This window comes from Lipotes vexillifer, unplaced genomic scaffold (genome assembly GCF_000442215.2).
Source record: "Lipotes vexillifer unplaced genomic scaffold, Lipotes_vexillifer_v1.1 scaffold744, whole genome shotgun sequence".
In the NCBI taxonomy this organism is placed as follows: domain Eukaryota; kingdom Metazoa; phylum Chordata; class Mammalia; order Artiodactyla; family Lipotidae; genus Lipotes; species Lipotes vexillifer.
Genome location: NW_006788282.1, coordinates 366852 through 383997, shown reverse-complemented (window position 1 = coordinate 383997; position 17146 = coordinate 366852). Strand labels below are relative to the sequence as shown.

Below are 17146 nucleotides of genomic sequence, written 5' to 3'. Positions count from 1 at the left end.
TGCTGAACATTTAAGCAGCAGGTACTATGTCAAGACCTTTACAATCCTATGAGGATTATTATTATTATTATTATTATCTCCATTTAGAAGAGATAGGTTAAGTAACCTGTTCAGGGCCTCAAAGTTAGTAAATACCTTAAGCATAAAAGATCTGTCCAATACTGTGCAGAATGACTGACATTTATTATCACGGAGCTAACAGACCTCATCCTTATGAGTAAATCTGACCATCGGGATGTCACTTTCAATTAGATTTCTCAATATTACAAATCAAGAAATGACCCTACCCAGGATTACTGACAAACCGTTTAGAAATACTGTTCTATTACCTGATAAAGCATTAGAGTTAATGGTTCAAATACCTTTCATTTTGGTTATAAAGCCTAATAGCCACTCTTTTGAAATCTCAGACTTGTCACATACACAAAAAGACTGTGACACTGAGATACAGACTGAGGATGTATATATTGACATCATTAAATATGAATTGTTGTTTTCAAAATCCTTCATAATTCTAATGGTCAGGGAGCTAGAATTAAACTTGAGAGAGACAGGAAGGGGGGTGTGGATAAAAACAGGTAGGGAGGTACTAAACAGTTTCTAGAAAACTGAGCTAGATATTATTAACACTGTTTGTTCTCAGAGTTTATTGACTGATTTGATTTTGTTTTGATCAAGTCTGGTAGAGAAAATTCACTTAGATAAAAATAGTATTTTACTAAGAAAGTCAAAAGAAAATAGGTATAGAGAAGAACTTCAAATAAGTATATCCACTTACCAATAAGTTTGAGACGCAACGCCTTTTCATTCTTCAGTCTTGGGAGAAAAAGTGTGTATGTGTCAGAAAACTTCCAAAGCAACTTTTAAACATCTGTCAAAAACAACAAAAACTACCCAAAGAAACTTTATTCAAAGATCATTCTTTTATGCATATGAAATTAATTTTTAAAAATTATTTTGTTTATTTATTTGGTTGCACCGGGTCTTAGCTGGAGCAGGCGGGCTCCTTAGCTGCGGCACGTGTGCTCCTTAGTGGTGGCATGTGAACTCTTAGACGCGGCATGCATGTGGGATCTAGTTCCCTGACCAGGGACCAAACCCAGGTCCCCTGCATTGGGAGCACGGAGTCTTAACCACTGCGCCACCAGGGAAGTCCCGAAATTAATTTTTTTTAATGAAGAAACACTGAATACCATGCTTCTCTTTTAAATCACTGGAACAAAATTCTTAGAAATGCACCAACCTGCCAAGACTGAATCAGGAAGAAATAGAAAATATGAACAGACCAATCACAAGCACTGAAATTGAAACTGTGATTAAAAATCTTCCAACAAACAAAAGCCCAGGACCAGATGGCTTCACAGGCGAATTCTATCAAACATTTAGAGAAGAGCTAACACCTATCCTTCTCAAACTCTTCCAAAATATAGCAGAGGGAGGAACACTCCCAAACTCATTCTACGAGGCCACCATCACCTTGATACCAAAACCAGACAAGAATGTCACAAAGGAAGAAACCTACAGGCCAATATCACTGATGAACATAGATGCAAAAATCCTCAACAAAATACTAGCAAACAGAATCCAACAGCTCATTAAAAGGATCATACACCATGATCAAGTGGGGTTTATTCCAGGAATGCAAGGATTCTTCAATATATGCAAATCAATCAATGTGATAAACCATATTAACAAATTGAAGGAGAAAAACCATATGATCATCTCAATAGATGCAGAGAAAGCTTTTGACAAAATTCAACACCCATTTATGATAAAAACCCTGCAGAAAGTAGGCATAGAGGGAACTTACCTCAACATAATAAAGGCCATATATGACAAACTCACAGCCAACATCATCCTCAATGGTGAAAAACTAAAAGCATTTCCTCTAAGATCAGGAACAAGACAAGGTTGTCCACTCTCACCTCTCTTATTCAATATAGTTTTGGAAGTTTTAGCCCCAGCAATCAGAGAAGAAAAGGAAATAAAAGGAATCCAAATCAGAAAAGAAGAAGTAAAGCTGTCACTGTTTGCAGATGACATGATACTATACATAGAGAATCCTAAAGATGCTACCAGAAAACTACTAGAGCTAATCAATGAATCTGGTAAAGTTGCAGGATACAAAATTAATGCACAGAAATCTCTTGCATTCCTATACAGTAATGATGAAAAATCTGAAAGTGAAATCAAGAAAACACTCCCATTTACCACTGCGACAAAAAGAATAAAATATCTAGGAATAAACCTACCTAAGGAGACAAAAGACGTGTATGCAGAAAATTATAAGACACTGATGAAAGAAATTAAAGATGATACAAATAGATGGAGAGATATACCATGTTCTTGGATTGGAAGAATCAACATTGTGAAAATGACTCTACTACCCAAAGCGATCTACAGATTCGATGCAATCCCTATCAAAGTACCAATGGCATTTTTCACAGAACTAGAAAAAAAAATTTTACAATTTGTATGGAAACACAAAAGACGCCTAATAGCCAAAGCAATCTTGAGAATGAAAAACGGAGCTGGAGGAATCAGGCTTCCTGACTTCAGACTATACTACAAAGCTACAGTAATCAAGACAGTATGGTACTGGCACAAAAACAGAAAGATCAATGGAACAGGATAGAAAGCCCAGAGATAAACCCATGCACATATGGTCACCTTATCTTTGATAAAGGAGGCAGGAATGTACAGTGGAGAAAGGACAGCCTCTTCAATAAGTGGTGCTGGGAAAACTGGACAGGTACATGTAAAAGTATGAGATTACTTTTACTAACACCATACACAAAAATAAGCTCAAAATGGATTAAAGACCTAAATGTAAGGCCAGAAACTATCAAACTCTTAGAGGAAAACATAGGCAGAACACTCTATGACATAAATCACAGCAAGATCCTTTTTGACCCACCTCCTAGAGAAATGGAAATAAAAACAAAAATAAACAAATGGGACCTAATGAAACTTTTGCACAGCAAAGGAAACCATAAACAAGACCAAAAGACAACCCTCAGAATGGGAGAAAACATTTGCAAATGAAGCAACTGACAAAGGATTAATCTCCAAAATTTACAAGCAGCTCATGCAGCTCAATAACAAAAAAACAAACAACCCAATCCAAAAATGGGCAGAAGACCTAAACAGACATTTCTCCAAAGAAGATATACAGACTGCCAACAAACACATGAAAGAATGCTCAACATCATTAATCATTAGGGAAATGCAAATCAAAACTACAATGAGATATCATCTCACACCAGTCAGAATGGCCATCACCAAAAAATCTAGAAACAATAAATGCTGGAGAGGGTGTGGAGAAAAGGGAACACTCCTGCACTGCTGGTGAGAATGTGAATTGGTACAGCCACTATGGAGAACAGTATGGAGGGTCCTTAAAAATCTACAAATAGAACTACCATATGACCCAGCAATCCCACTACTGGGCATATACCCTGAGAAAACCATAATTCAAAAAGAGTCATGTACCAAAATGTTCATTGCAGCTCTATTTACAATAGCCCGGAGGTGGAAACAACCTAAGTGCCCATCATTGGATGAATGGATAAAGAAGATGTGGCACATATATACAATGGAATATTACTCAGCCATAAAAAGAAACGAAATTGAGCTATTTGTAATGAGGTGGATAGACCCAGAGTCTGTCATACAGAGTGAAGTAAGTCAGAAAGAGAAAGACAAATACCATATACTAACACATATATATGGAATTTAAGAAAAAATGTCATGAAGAACCTAGGGGTAAGACAGGCGTAAAGACACAGACCTACTGGAGAACGGACTTGAGGATATGGGGAGGGGGAAGGGTAAGCTGTGACAAAGCAAGAGAGAGGCATGGACAGATACACTACCAAAAGTAAGGTAGATAGCTAGTGGGAAGCAGCCGCATAGCACAGGGAGATCAGCTCGGTGCTTTGTGACCGCCTGGAGGGCTGGGATAGGGAGGGTGGGAGGGAGGAAGATGCAAGAGGGAAGAGATATGGGAACTATGTATATGTATAATTGATTCACTTTGTTATAAAGCAGAAACTAACACACCATTGTAAAGCAATTATACCCCAATAAAGATGTTAAAATAAAATAAAATAAAAAATTTTTTCCTGCTCTGCAATGACTAAATGATATCTATAAAACAAATTGGTTTTGAGAACACAAAAGAAAGCTCGATTATATTTTGTAATATGCAGAATACTTGTGCACAAAAGAATAATGAGGACCTTCTAGAAGACTGAGTGCTGCCACCAAGACCAAAATGCATCACTATCACCTTTTAAACTTCAACAAGAACAAAAGAATGTTTACTTTTCATCAATTTGATAAGAATTATAACAAAGAAAAAGAACTCATTTACTCTCAAAAAATTGGTCTAGGTGATATATGCCTCCTATTATTGTTATTCTTAATTTTAATTCATTCAGAAAAGACCTTTGGATGCTAGCTTTTGCAACACTTTATGCTAGCCACTAGGGATACAGCAATGAAGAAAAATAAATCCACTGTCCCTGCCCTAACAAAGCAGACTAGATTTACCCTCCCACTTAAAACAACTAGAAAACTGGAGAACTAAAATGAAGCCTTTTTAATAAAAACTTTTTAGGCACAGAATGGAGAAAATATTCACAAAACAATAACATACCTGCATTAAGAATATACAAATAGTTCTTACTACCTAACTGCAGACAAAATTCAAAACCAAAAGGAAAAAGATTTTAACAGACTTTTCATCTAAGACATAAAAGTGAACAAAAAGCACATAAAAATATATCATTAGTCATAAAGAAATATAAATTAAAACCACACTGAGATACTACTGTACACCTACTAGATTGGCTAAAATCTGTTTTATAACTGAAAATACAACATGTTTGAGAGGAAATGGAGTGAATGTAATTCTTACACATCACTGGGGAAAAAATAAAATGGTACCATCACTGCAGATAATTTTTTGTATACTTAAACATTATCCCCACCACATGACTTCATTCTTTTAAACAATTTCTTAAAAACTCAACTTCTTATTTAATTAAACATATATCTTCTGTATTACCCAGCAATTCCAGTTCTAAGAACTGAAAGAAAAATGTTTTATGTCCACAGAAACACCCACACACTAATGTTCATGGCAGCTTTATCAAAATGTAACAGCAGGGTTGATACTCTTTGCTTAAATGTCAGCTAGTAACAAACTAGGCTTTGAGGGCCATGTGGTTGGTCTGTCATAACTACTCATCTTTGCCATTGTAGCCTCAAGGCAGCTGCAAACAACGTGAAAGGAATGGGCATAGCTGCTTGCCAATAAAACAAACCTTTTTTATAAAAACAGGTGGATGGCCACTTAGTTTGCAGATCCTGAAAAGAGCCAAAAACTATAAACAATCCAAATGACCATCAACAGGTAAATGGATTAAAAAACTGCATATCCATACAATGGAACACTACTCAGTAATAAAAGAGAAAGACAAATTTCACAAACAGTATAATTGAAAAAATCTGGCACAAAAATTACATACAGTATGATTCCATTTACATGAAACACGACGGAAGACAAATCTCATCTACCAAAATAAAGAGCAAATCAACAGGTGCCAAGGCTAGGGGCGGAGAGCTGAGACTTGACTGGGAAGAGCTGTGGTGAGGATGCAAACGCACTATACATACACTGATCACAGTGGTTACACCACGTATTGCCAAAACCCAGACGCTGTACACTTCAAATACGTCTACTTTGTCGTATCTTATTTATACCGCAGGGAAGAGTCTAGTTAGAAGTCAAGTTTGCTACAGTTCTGAATGAACGCACTGGGGGCCTGGACTACAGTGGGGTGGAGTTGGGATGAAGAAAAGAAGAGAAATCTGAGACTGATTCTCAAAAACAGCTGTTTCCTAGATTCTTACCCATTACACTTAGCTTCTCTTTGTTAATTTTCCATATTAAATAATCTTCATTTGCTATCTAGAGTTCTTTGCTACATACCCAATGGGACAAAATATGAGAGTAGTACACAGCAACAAGATGTCACTACGCTGAGAAGTCATAAAACAAAGCTAAAATCATGATACAGAATAACTCTTTGCTGCCTATGAACTGTGCACCACTTGAAATGTGCTAGTCTTCACACAGCACTAGTTTCTATGAATAGGAACAGAAGCAGTATTTCGTACAGTCCTAAACCAGAGCATTCAAATGCTCAAGATGAAGAGCGTTTGGCTCTTACTCTGTGCTGCTATCACGCGTGCAGTATCTTCAGGTAATCAGACTCCACCTCTAAGAATCTACCTGATGAACCCCGCAGCTCTGCGCCCTAACAATATCCTCCCCCACCTCTCTCACTCCCTAAAAATAAATCTTAGGAAGTAGCACAAAGAACCCTGGATTCTCTGTTAAAGAACAGAGACCAGACCCTCTGGCTGCCTCTACCCTTCTTCCTTGTAACACCAAGTACCTTCGGCAGGCAGGCACTGCCAGGACGTGGTGATATCCAAGATGGCCCCCACTGCCGATCCTTGCTGGTTTGATACTCATGCCCCTCTCCTCCCTGAGCGTGGCTGGACCTAATGACTCTTTTCTAACAAATAAAATAGTGCAACAATGATGGATGTCACTTAGAAATGACGTTGCAAACGGTGTCTTCTCTTTTCTTTTTTAGACTGAGCCAGTAAACGGCGCCTTTATTCTGAGGCTGCGCGGCAAAGGACTCCCTCCCTTCTAACTGCTCCGCCCTCCATTCGGGGGGGAGGTAGGGGAGGGAGACAGGCGGCCGCCCCTCCTCTTCCCTCCCACCCTCCCAGGGCTCACTGTCACCCCTCCCTAAAATCACCCTCCTCTCTTGAAAGCTCCTTTCCCCACCAAAGTCCCTAAAGGCCGGGCAAGGCTAACCCCCGCTTCTGCAGGAGGTGGAGCTGATGCTGGAATAAGAACTGGGCCGGCCCCACCTCTTTCCCCCCACAGCCGCTCACTGGGAAGCTGTGTGTGTCGGGCGGTGGGGGATACAGGCGCTTGGAAGACCCTGCTGACCGCCTCCCACCCGGGCCTCTTCTCACCAGCACAGTCTTCAAAGCACGGCGGGAACGGGGCACGGGGTGGAGGACACAGGGCCCTCCCTGAAGAGAGCTGCAGAGAGGGGCAGAGGGGCTCCCAGCCCAGCGGGGGCCCACGGGGTGGGGAAGGCGGAGGACTGGCAGCAGGCCCCAGAGCCGGGGCTGGGGGTCGGCCCTGGGGACACGGGCTGGGTGAAGGGCGCGTCACCGCCCCAGCTCGGGGCTCCTTCCGATCCAGACCATGTGACACCAATGCCCCACCATTTCCTTTGCCTTCTTCACCAGCACTGAAGGCCATTGGTGGTGGCTGTCATGAAGGACCCTGCAGGCATCTGGCTGGAACTGTCACCCCCTCTCGCTCTATTTCAGAGCCTTTGCTCTGGAGGACACATGCTGCCACGTGGTGAGTAGCTCACGTGGTGAGTAGCTCACGTGGTAGGGAACTGATGTCTCCAGCCAACAGCTGCCACAACAGGTCTGTCGAGCACCGTGTAAATAGCCTGGAAGCAAAACCTCTCCCTATCAAGCCCTGCGATGATGCGGCCCCAGCCAACACCTTGACTATAACCTTGCGAGAGATCCTGAGCCCAAAGTACCCAGTTAAGTGGCTCTGGGATTCCTGACAGAGGAACGGTTTTTGTTTCAAGCTGCTGAGTAAAGCAGTAGCTGCTAACTGCTATTTCTTTCTAAGACATCACAGGCACCTGACATTCAAGGCAAGTCCTGTTGGTACCTCTTCTATCATCTTGCTTACAGCTGCCACTACAGTCTGAGTATCTTGTCACCAGCCATCTTTTGAAAATATGTAATTCTCCATTTCTGTCTTGCTGGAAGTACTGCTCTAAGGCAGGGAGATGAGCTGCATTTCAAGATGCTATTTGTGACCATGCTCCCACTTAACTGAACAGGACTCACGGTCACTGATGCTGCTAGTCATGACAAGTGTAAGCCTGTTTCATAAAATGTTAGACACTATTAAAACTGTACATTTGTTTGCTTCTGGGGCCGTGACTGCTACACTGATGACTTCTTTAAAATAAATTAAGAAAAAAGAGAAAGCTCAGCTTGTTTAGAACATCACCCAAGCACAAAAAATTAAATACTGTTCAACTCTGTACTATTAAAACAGAACCTTGGCCAACAACAGAACTTCTTCAGGACAAGTTTTATATATGAGATTAGCGTGTTGTTCTGCTTTACCCTTAGGTAATTTTTCTGTAATGCTAACTGTAAATCAACATTAAATCAGTGCATAAGATCCTGAATATAACTAACAACATATAAACATCACAAGTATTTACAGTGAACTGAAGTACTTAAGCATATTCTAAAGCGTTATTTCCTAAAATACTGCATGTATACCACTGGTAATATGTAAGGTAATTTTAGGTAGTTCATATACACAGAATTAAATAATCTTTAATCAAATGGTAAGCAAGTTACTTTTCCCGTCATTTTCTTTGCACCCTTTCCGATTACATTAAGGAGAAAACTTAGTTTAATGTCAGTTCATTTTACAAGTCTTCCAACCTTTGCCAAATCTTTCCCCGCAAAATAAGCAAACATGCCTCAAGCTCAAACCACTCAGGGAAGACAAGAGTATCAAGTTGGTTTTAACAGAGATAAAATGTCTCCTTTAAAAACAATATTTGAGGGAAAATTATTTTTAAAGAACATAATTAAAGAATACTATACATCAGTGCCTGAACCAGCAGCAACAGCATCAATATTACTGGAAACTTGTCAGAAATGCAACATCTTGGCCCTGTCCCAGAACTTCTGAATGGAAACCTCTAGGAATGAGGCCCAAAAAACTATTTTAATACACCTTACAGGTGCATCTCATGTATACCAAAGTTTGTGAAATACTGATATAGGTGACAGCAAAATCATGTAAGTAGTATATCATGTCAAAAAGATACAGAAAAGAGAGGACCTTCAAGATGGCAGAGGAGTAAGACACGGAGATCACCTTCCTCCCCACAGATACATCAAAAATACATCTGCATGTGGAACAACTCCTACAGAACACGTACTGAACGCTGGAAGAAGACCTCAGACCTCCCAAAAGGCAAGAAACTCCGTACCTGGGTAGGGCAAAAGAAAAAAGAAAAAACTGAGACAAAAGGATAGGGATGGGACCCGCACCAGTGGGAGGGAGCTGTGAAGGAGGAAAGGTCTCCACACACTAGGAGCCCCTTCGCGGGCAGAGACTGCGGGAGGCGGAGCGGGAAGCTTCGGGGCCGCGGAGGAAAGCGCAGCAACGGGGGTGCGGAGGGCAAAGCGGAGAGATTCCCGCACAGAGGATCGGTGCCGACCAGCACTCACCAGCCCGAGAGGCTTGTCTGCTCACCTGCCGAGGCGGACGGGGCTGGGAGCTGAGGCTCGGGCTTCGAAGGTCAGATCCCAGGGAGAGGACTGGGGTTGGCTGCGTGAACACAGCCTGAACGGGTTAGTGTGCCACAGCTAGCCGGGAGGGAGTCTGGGAAAAAGTCTGGAGCTGCCAAAGAGGCAAGAGACCATTGTTTCAGGGTGCATGAGGAGAGGGGATTCAGAGCACCATCTAAATGACCTCCAGAGATGCGCATCAGCCACGGCTATCAGCGTGGACACCAGAAACGGGCATAAGACGCTAAGATTGCTGCTGCAGACAAGAAGCCCGTGTGCAAGCACAGGTCACTATCCACACCTTCCCTCCAGGGAGCCTGTGCACCCTACCACGGCCAGGGTCCCGTGACCCAGGCACAACTTCCCCAAGAGAAAACACAGCGCAGCTCAGGCTGTTGCAACATCATGCTGGCCTCTGCAGCCGCAGGCTCACCCCACATTCCTTGCCCCTCCCTCTCCCAGGCCTGAGTGAGCCAGAGCCCGCGAATCAACCGCTCCTTTAAACCCCTCCTGTCTGATCGATGAACAGATGCCAGAGGGCTACTTAAACGCAGAGGCGGGGCCAAACCCAAAGCTGAACCCCAGGAGCTGTGCAAACAACGAAGAGAAAGGGAAATTTCTCCCAGCAGTCCCAAAAGCAGCGGATTAAATTTCCAACAAAAACGTGATGTATCTTGCATCTGTGGAATACCAGAATAGACAACGAATCAGCCCAAAATTGAAGAGGTGGACTTTGGGAGCAACTGTAGACTTGGGGTTTGCTGTGACTGACCAGTTTCTGATTTTTATGTTTATCTTAAAATAAACATTTTATTTTAAGACAGGCACCAGTCCCCTCCACCAGGAAGCCTACACAACCAACTGAACCAACCTTGGCCACTGGGGGCAGACACCAAAAACAATGGGAACTACGAACCTGCAGGCTGCAAAAAGGAGACCCTAAACAGAGTAAGTTAAGCAAAATGAGAAGACAGAGAAACACACAGCAGATGAAGAAGCAAGATAAAAACCCACCAGACCTAACAAATGAAGAGGAAATAGGCAGTCTACCTGAAAAAGAATTCAGAGTAATGATACTAAAGATGATCCAAAATCGTGGAAACAGAACAGAGAAAAATACAAGAAATGTTTAACAAGGACCTAGAACTAAAGAGAAAACAATGATGAACAACACAATAAATGAAATTAAAAATTCTCTAGAAGGAATCAACAGCAGAATAACTGAGGCAAAAGAACAGATAACTAACCTGGAAGATAAAACAGTAAAAATAACTACTGCAGAGCAGAATAAAGAAAAAAGAATGAAAAGAATTGAAGACAGTCTCAGAGACCTCTGGGACAACATTAAATGCACCAACATTTGAATTATAGGGGTCCCAGAAGAAGAAGAGAAAAAGAAAGGGACTGAGAAAAGATGTGAAGAGATTATAGTTGAAAACTTCCCTAATATGGGAAAGGAAATAGGCAATCAAGTCCAGGAAGCATAGAGAGTCCCATACAGGATAAATCCAAGGAGAGAAACACCAAAACACTAATCAAACTATCAAAAATTAAATACAAAGAAAAAATATTAAAAGCAGCAAGGGAAAAACAACAAATAACATACAAGGCAATCCCCATAAGGTGAACAGCTGATCTTTCAGCAGAAACTCTGCAAGCAAGAAGCGAGTGGCAGGAAATATTTAAAGTGATGAAAGAGAAAAACCTACAACCAAGATTACTCTACCTAGCAGGGATCTCATTCAGATGCAATGGAGAAATTAAAACCTTTACTGACAAGCAAAAGCTAAAGGAATGCAGCACCACCAAACCAGCTTTACAACAAATGCTAAAGAAACTTTCCTAGGCAGAAAAAAAAAAGTAAAAGACCTACAATAACAAACCCAAAACAATTAAGAAAATGGTAATAGGAACATACACATCGATAATTACCTTGAATGTAAACAGATTCAATACTCCAACCAAAAGACACAGACTGGCTGAATGGATACAAAAACAAGATCCGTATATATGCTGTCTACAAGAGACCCACTTCACATCTAGGGACACATACAGACTGAAAGTGAGGGGATGGTAAAACATATTACATGCAAATGGAAATCAAAAGAAAGCTGGAGTAGCCATTCTCATATCAGACAAAATAGACTTTAAGATAAAGACTATTACAAGAGACAAAAAAGGACACTACGTGATGATCAAGGGATCAATCCAAGAAAAAATGTAACAATTTTAAACATTTGGGCTTCCCTGGTGGCGCAGTGGTTGAGAGTCCACCTGTCGATGCAGGAGACACGGGTTCGTGCCCCAGTCCGGGAAGATCCCACATGCCGCAGAGAGGCTGGACCCGTGAGTCATGGCCGCTGAGCCTGCGCGTCCGGAGCCTGTGCTCCGCAACGGGAGAGGCCACAACAGTGAGAAGCCCACGTACCGCAAAACAAACAAACAAACAAAATACCTAGAAACAAATGATAATGAAAACAACACGACAACCCAAAACCTATGGGATGTAGCAAAGCAGTTCTAAGAGGGAAGTTTATAGCAATACAATCCTACCTCAAGAAACAAGAAAAATCTCAAACAACCTCAGCTTACACCTAAAGCAATTAGAGAAAGAAGAAAAAAAAACCTCCAAAGTTAGCAGAAACAAAGAAATCATAAGATCAGATCAGAAATAAAGGAAAAGAAGTGAAGGAAACGACCACAAAGATCAATAAAACTAAAGGCTGGTTCTTTGTGGAAACAAACAAAATTGACAAACCATCAGCCAGACTCATCAAGATAAAAAGGGAGAAAACTCAAATCAACAGAATTAGAAATGAAAAAGAAGTAACAACTGACACTGCAGAAATACAAAGGATTATGAGAGATTACTACAAGCAACTATATACCAATAAAATGGACAACTTGGAAGAAATGGACAAACTCTTAAAAAAGCACAACCTTCTGAGGCTGAACCAGGAAGAAACAGAAAATATAAACAGACCAATCACAAGCACTGATATTGAACCCGTGATTAAAAATCTTCCAACAAACAAAAGCCCAGGACCAGATGGCTTCACAGGTGAATTCTATCAAACGTTTAGAGAAGAGCTAACACCTATCCTTCTCAAATTCTTCCAAAATATAGCAGAGGGAGGAACACTCCCAAACTCATTCTACGAGTCCACCATCACCCTGATACCAAAACCAGACAAAGATGCCACACAAAAAAGAAAACTACAGGCCAATATCACTGATGAACACAGATGCAAAAATCCTCAACAAAATACTAGCAAACAGAATCCAACAGCACATTAAACGGATCGTACCCCATGACCAAGTGGGGTTTATCCCAGAAATTCAAGGATTCTTCAGTATACGGAAATCAATCAATGTGATACACTATATTAACACAATGAAGGGAAAAAAACATATGATAATCTCAATAGATGCAGAAAAAACCTTTTGACAAAATTCAACACCCATTTATGATAAAAACCCTCCAGAAAGTAGGCATAGAGGAAACTTACCTCAACATAATAAAGCCCATATATGACAAACCCACAGCCAACATTGTTCTCAATGGTGAAAAATGAAACCATTTCCACTAAGATCAGGAACAAGACAAGGCTGCCCACTCTCACCACTATTATTCAACATAGTTTTAGAAGTTTTAGCCACAGCAACCAGAGAAGAAATAAAAGGAATCCAAAATCGGAAAAGAAGCAAAACTGTCACCGCTGGCAGATGACATGATATTATACATAGAGAATCCTAAAGATGCTACCAGAAAACTACTAGAACTCATCAATGAATTTGATCGAGTAGCAGGATACAAAATTAACACACAGAAATCTCTTGCATTCCTATACACTAATGATTAAAAATCTGAAAGAGAAATTAAGGAAACACTCCCATTTACCACTGCAAGAAAAATAATAAAATACCTAGGAATACACCTACCTAAGGAGACAAAAGACCTGTATGCAGAAAAATTTAAAACACTGATGAAAGAAATTAAAGATGATACAATGATATGGAGAGATATACCATGTTTGGATAGGAAGAATCAACATTGTGAAAATGACTATACTACCCAAAGGAATCTGCTGATTCAATGCAATCCCTATCAAACTACCAATGGCATTTTTCACAGAACTAGAACAAAAAATTTCACAATTTGTATAGAAACACAAAAGACCCTGAATAGCCAAAGCAATCTTGAGAAAGGAAAACGCAGTTGGGAGGAATCAGCCTCCCTGACTTCAGACTATACTACAAAGCTACAGTAATCAAGACAGTATGGTACTGGCACAAAAACAGAAATACAGATCAATGGAACAGGAGAGAAAGCCCAGAGATAAACCCACACACATATGGTCCCCTTATCTTTGATAAAGGAGGCAAGAATATAAAATGAAGAAAAGACAGCCTCTTTAATAAGTGGTGCTGGGAAAACTGGACAGCTACATGTGAAAGAATAAAATTAGAACACTCCCTAACACCATACAGAAAAATAAACTCAAAATGGACTAAAGACCTAAATGTAAGGCCAGACACTATAAACCTCTTAGAGGAAAACATAGGCAGAACACTCTATGACATAAATTACAGCAAGATCCTTTTTGACCCACCTCCTAGAGAAATGGAAATAAAAACAAAAACAAACAAATGGGACCTAATGAAACTTCAAAGCTTTTGCACAGCAAAAGAAACCTTAAACAAGATGAGAAGACAACCCTCAGAATGGGAGAAAATATTTTCAAATGAAGCAACTGACAAAGGATTAATCTCCAAAATTTACAAGCAGATCATGCAGCTCAATATCAAAATAACAAACAACCCAATCCAAAAACGGGCTGAAGACCTAAATAGACATTTCTCCAAAGAAGATATACAGATTGCCAACAAACACATGAAACGATGCTCAACATCACTAATCATTAGAGAAATGCAAATGAAAACTACAAGGAGGTATCACCTCACACCAGTCAGAATGACCATCATCAAAAAATCTACAAACAATAAATGCTGGAGAGGGTGTGGAGATAAGGGAACCCTCTTGCACTGTTGGTGGGAATGTAAATTGATACAGCCACTATGAAGAACAGTATGGAGGTTCCTTAAAAAACTAAAAATAGAACTACCATATGACCCAGCAATCCCACTACTGGGCATACACCCTGAGAAAACCATAATTCAAAAAGAGTCATGTACCACAATGTTCATTGCAGCTCTATTTACAATAGCCAGGACATGGAAGCAACCTAAGTGTCCATCGACAGATGAATGGATAAAGATGTGGCACATATATACAATGGAATATTACTCAGCCATAAAAAGAAATGAAACTGAGTTATTTGTTGTGAGGTGGATGGACGTAGAATCTGTCATACAGAGTGAAGTAAGTGAGAAAGACAAAAACAAATACCATATGCTAACATGTATATATGGAATGTAAAAAAAAATGGTTCTGAAGAAGCTAGGGGCAGGACAGGAATAAAGACGCAGACATACAGAAGGGACTTAAGGACATGGGGAGGGGGAAAGGTAAGCTGGGACAAAGTGAGAGAGAAGCACTGACATATATACACTACCAAATGTAAAACAGATAGCTAGTGGGAAGCAGCCACATAGCACAGGGAGATAAGCTCAGTGCTTTGTGACCACCTAGAGGGGTATAGGGAGGGTGGGAGGAAGATGCAAGAGGGAGGGGATAGGGGGATATAAGTATACGTATAGCTGATTCACTTTGTTATACAGCAGAAACTAACACAACAATGTAAAGCAATTATACTCCAATAAACATGTTAAAAACACAAAAAATTCATGAAAGTGATACATAGATAACTGATGTTTGAAAACTACTGTTTTAAAACAATATTATTCTAATAACCCTTAATGTACAAAAAAGAAAGAAAATTCGAGTATACTATCATAGCACTTGACTATTCTTTTGTTTGTTTGTTTTGGTTTTGGTTTGTTGTGCGGTACGCAGGCCTCTCACTGTTGTGGCCTCTCCTGCCGCGGGGCACAGGCTCAGTGGCCATGGCTCACGGGCCCAGCCGCTCCGCGGCATGTGGGATCCTCCTGGACCGGGGCACGAACCCACATCCCCTGCATCTGCAGGCAGATTCTCAACCACTGCGCCACCAGGGAAGCCCAGCACTTGACTATTCTTTTCAAGAAAACTTCTAGCCAAATCACTATAAAGCAGCTAACCCCTACTGGTCTTGACCAAGGAATCAATATATAACAATGAAAGTGCTGGTTTCTATCAGCTAGTATGCGAATGTTTGTAGCATTCATTAAAATGCTAAGGCTGGGAAAAAATATTTGCAAATGAAGCAACGGACAAAGGATTAATCTCCACAATATACAAACAGCTCACAGAGCAGAATGTCAAAAAAAAACCCAATTAAAACATGGGTTGAAGACCTAAATAAGACATTTCACCAAAGAAGACATACAGACGGCCAAGAGGCATATGATAAGATGCTCAACATCACTAACCATTAGAGAAATGCAAATCAAAACTACAATGAAGTATCACCTCACACTGGTCAGAATGGCCATCATCAAAAAATCTGCAAGCAATAAATGCTGGAGAGGGTACGGAGAAAAGGGAACCCTTTTGCACTGTTGGTGGGAATGTAAATTGATACAGCCACTATGGAGAACAGTACGGAGGTTCCTTAAAAACTAAAAATAAAACTACCATATGACCAGGCAATCCCACTACTGGGCATATACCCTGAGAAAACCATAATTCAAAAGAACACATGTACCCCAATGCTCACTGCAGCACTAATTACAATAGCCAGGACATGGAAACAACCTAAATGTCCAATGATACATGAATGGATAAAGAAGATGTGGTACATATATACAATGGAATATTACTCAGCCATAAATAGGAACGAAATTGGGTCATTTGTAGAGATGTGGATGGACCCAGAGTCTGTCATAGAGAGTGAAGTAAACCAGAAAGAGAAAAACAAATATCATACATTAACGCATATGTGTGGATTCTAGAAAAATGGTACAGGTGAACCTATCTGTAGGGCAAGAATAGAGACAGAGAGGCAGAGAATGGACATGTGGACACAGTGGGGGAAGGGGAGGGTGGGACGAACTGGGAGATTAGGTTTGACATAAATACACTACCATCTATAAAACAGATAGCTAGTGGAACCTGCTGTATAGCACAGGAAGCTCAGCTCGGTGCTATGTGATGACCTAGATGTGGGTGGAAGGGGAGGAGGGAGGTCCAAGAGGGAGAGGATACATATATACATATAGCTGATTCACTTCATTGTACAGCAGAAACTAACACAACATTGTAAAGCAATTTTACTCCAATAAATAAATAAAAATAAGATAAGATGAAGATGTACTCTTTATATTCCAAACCCCCCCCCCAAAAAAGCGCTAAGCCTATTCTAAAATAATCTAAATAATGATTTCTATTTTGATTTCATAACTTCATTTTAAGGAATTTTTAAATTTGATCCCATAGCTGTTCCTGGGACTCTCAGAGCCCACAGATGGAGGGAAAATAGGCAAATTACAGTGCGGGATGCTGATCAGAGAAGGGTGGCTAAGGGATAGGAAGGGGAGAAAAGAAGGGGCAGCATACACATAATTAATTTTCCTAAGAAGAAAATTTTCCTATGAATTCTTCACATCAAGAATCTAGGCCAACTTTCAGAATGGC

The 17146-nt window shown here is 40.5% G+C and overlaps 1 protein-coding gene across 1 annotated transcript in view; it reads right to left on the bottom strand.

Moving 5' to 3' along the window:
• The window catches only part of TMA16 (translation machinery associated 16 homolog), a 36300-nt gene that overhangs the window by 7684 nt on the left and 11470 nt on the right, over window positions 1-17146 (bottom strand). The window contains exon 3 of the mRNA XM_007461543.1: window positions 779-816. Within this exon, the coding sequence (XP_007461605.1) occupies window positions 779-816 (38 nt within the window). The remainder of the gene's footprint in view (window positions 1-778; window positions 817-17146) is intronic.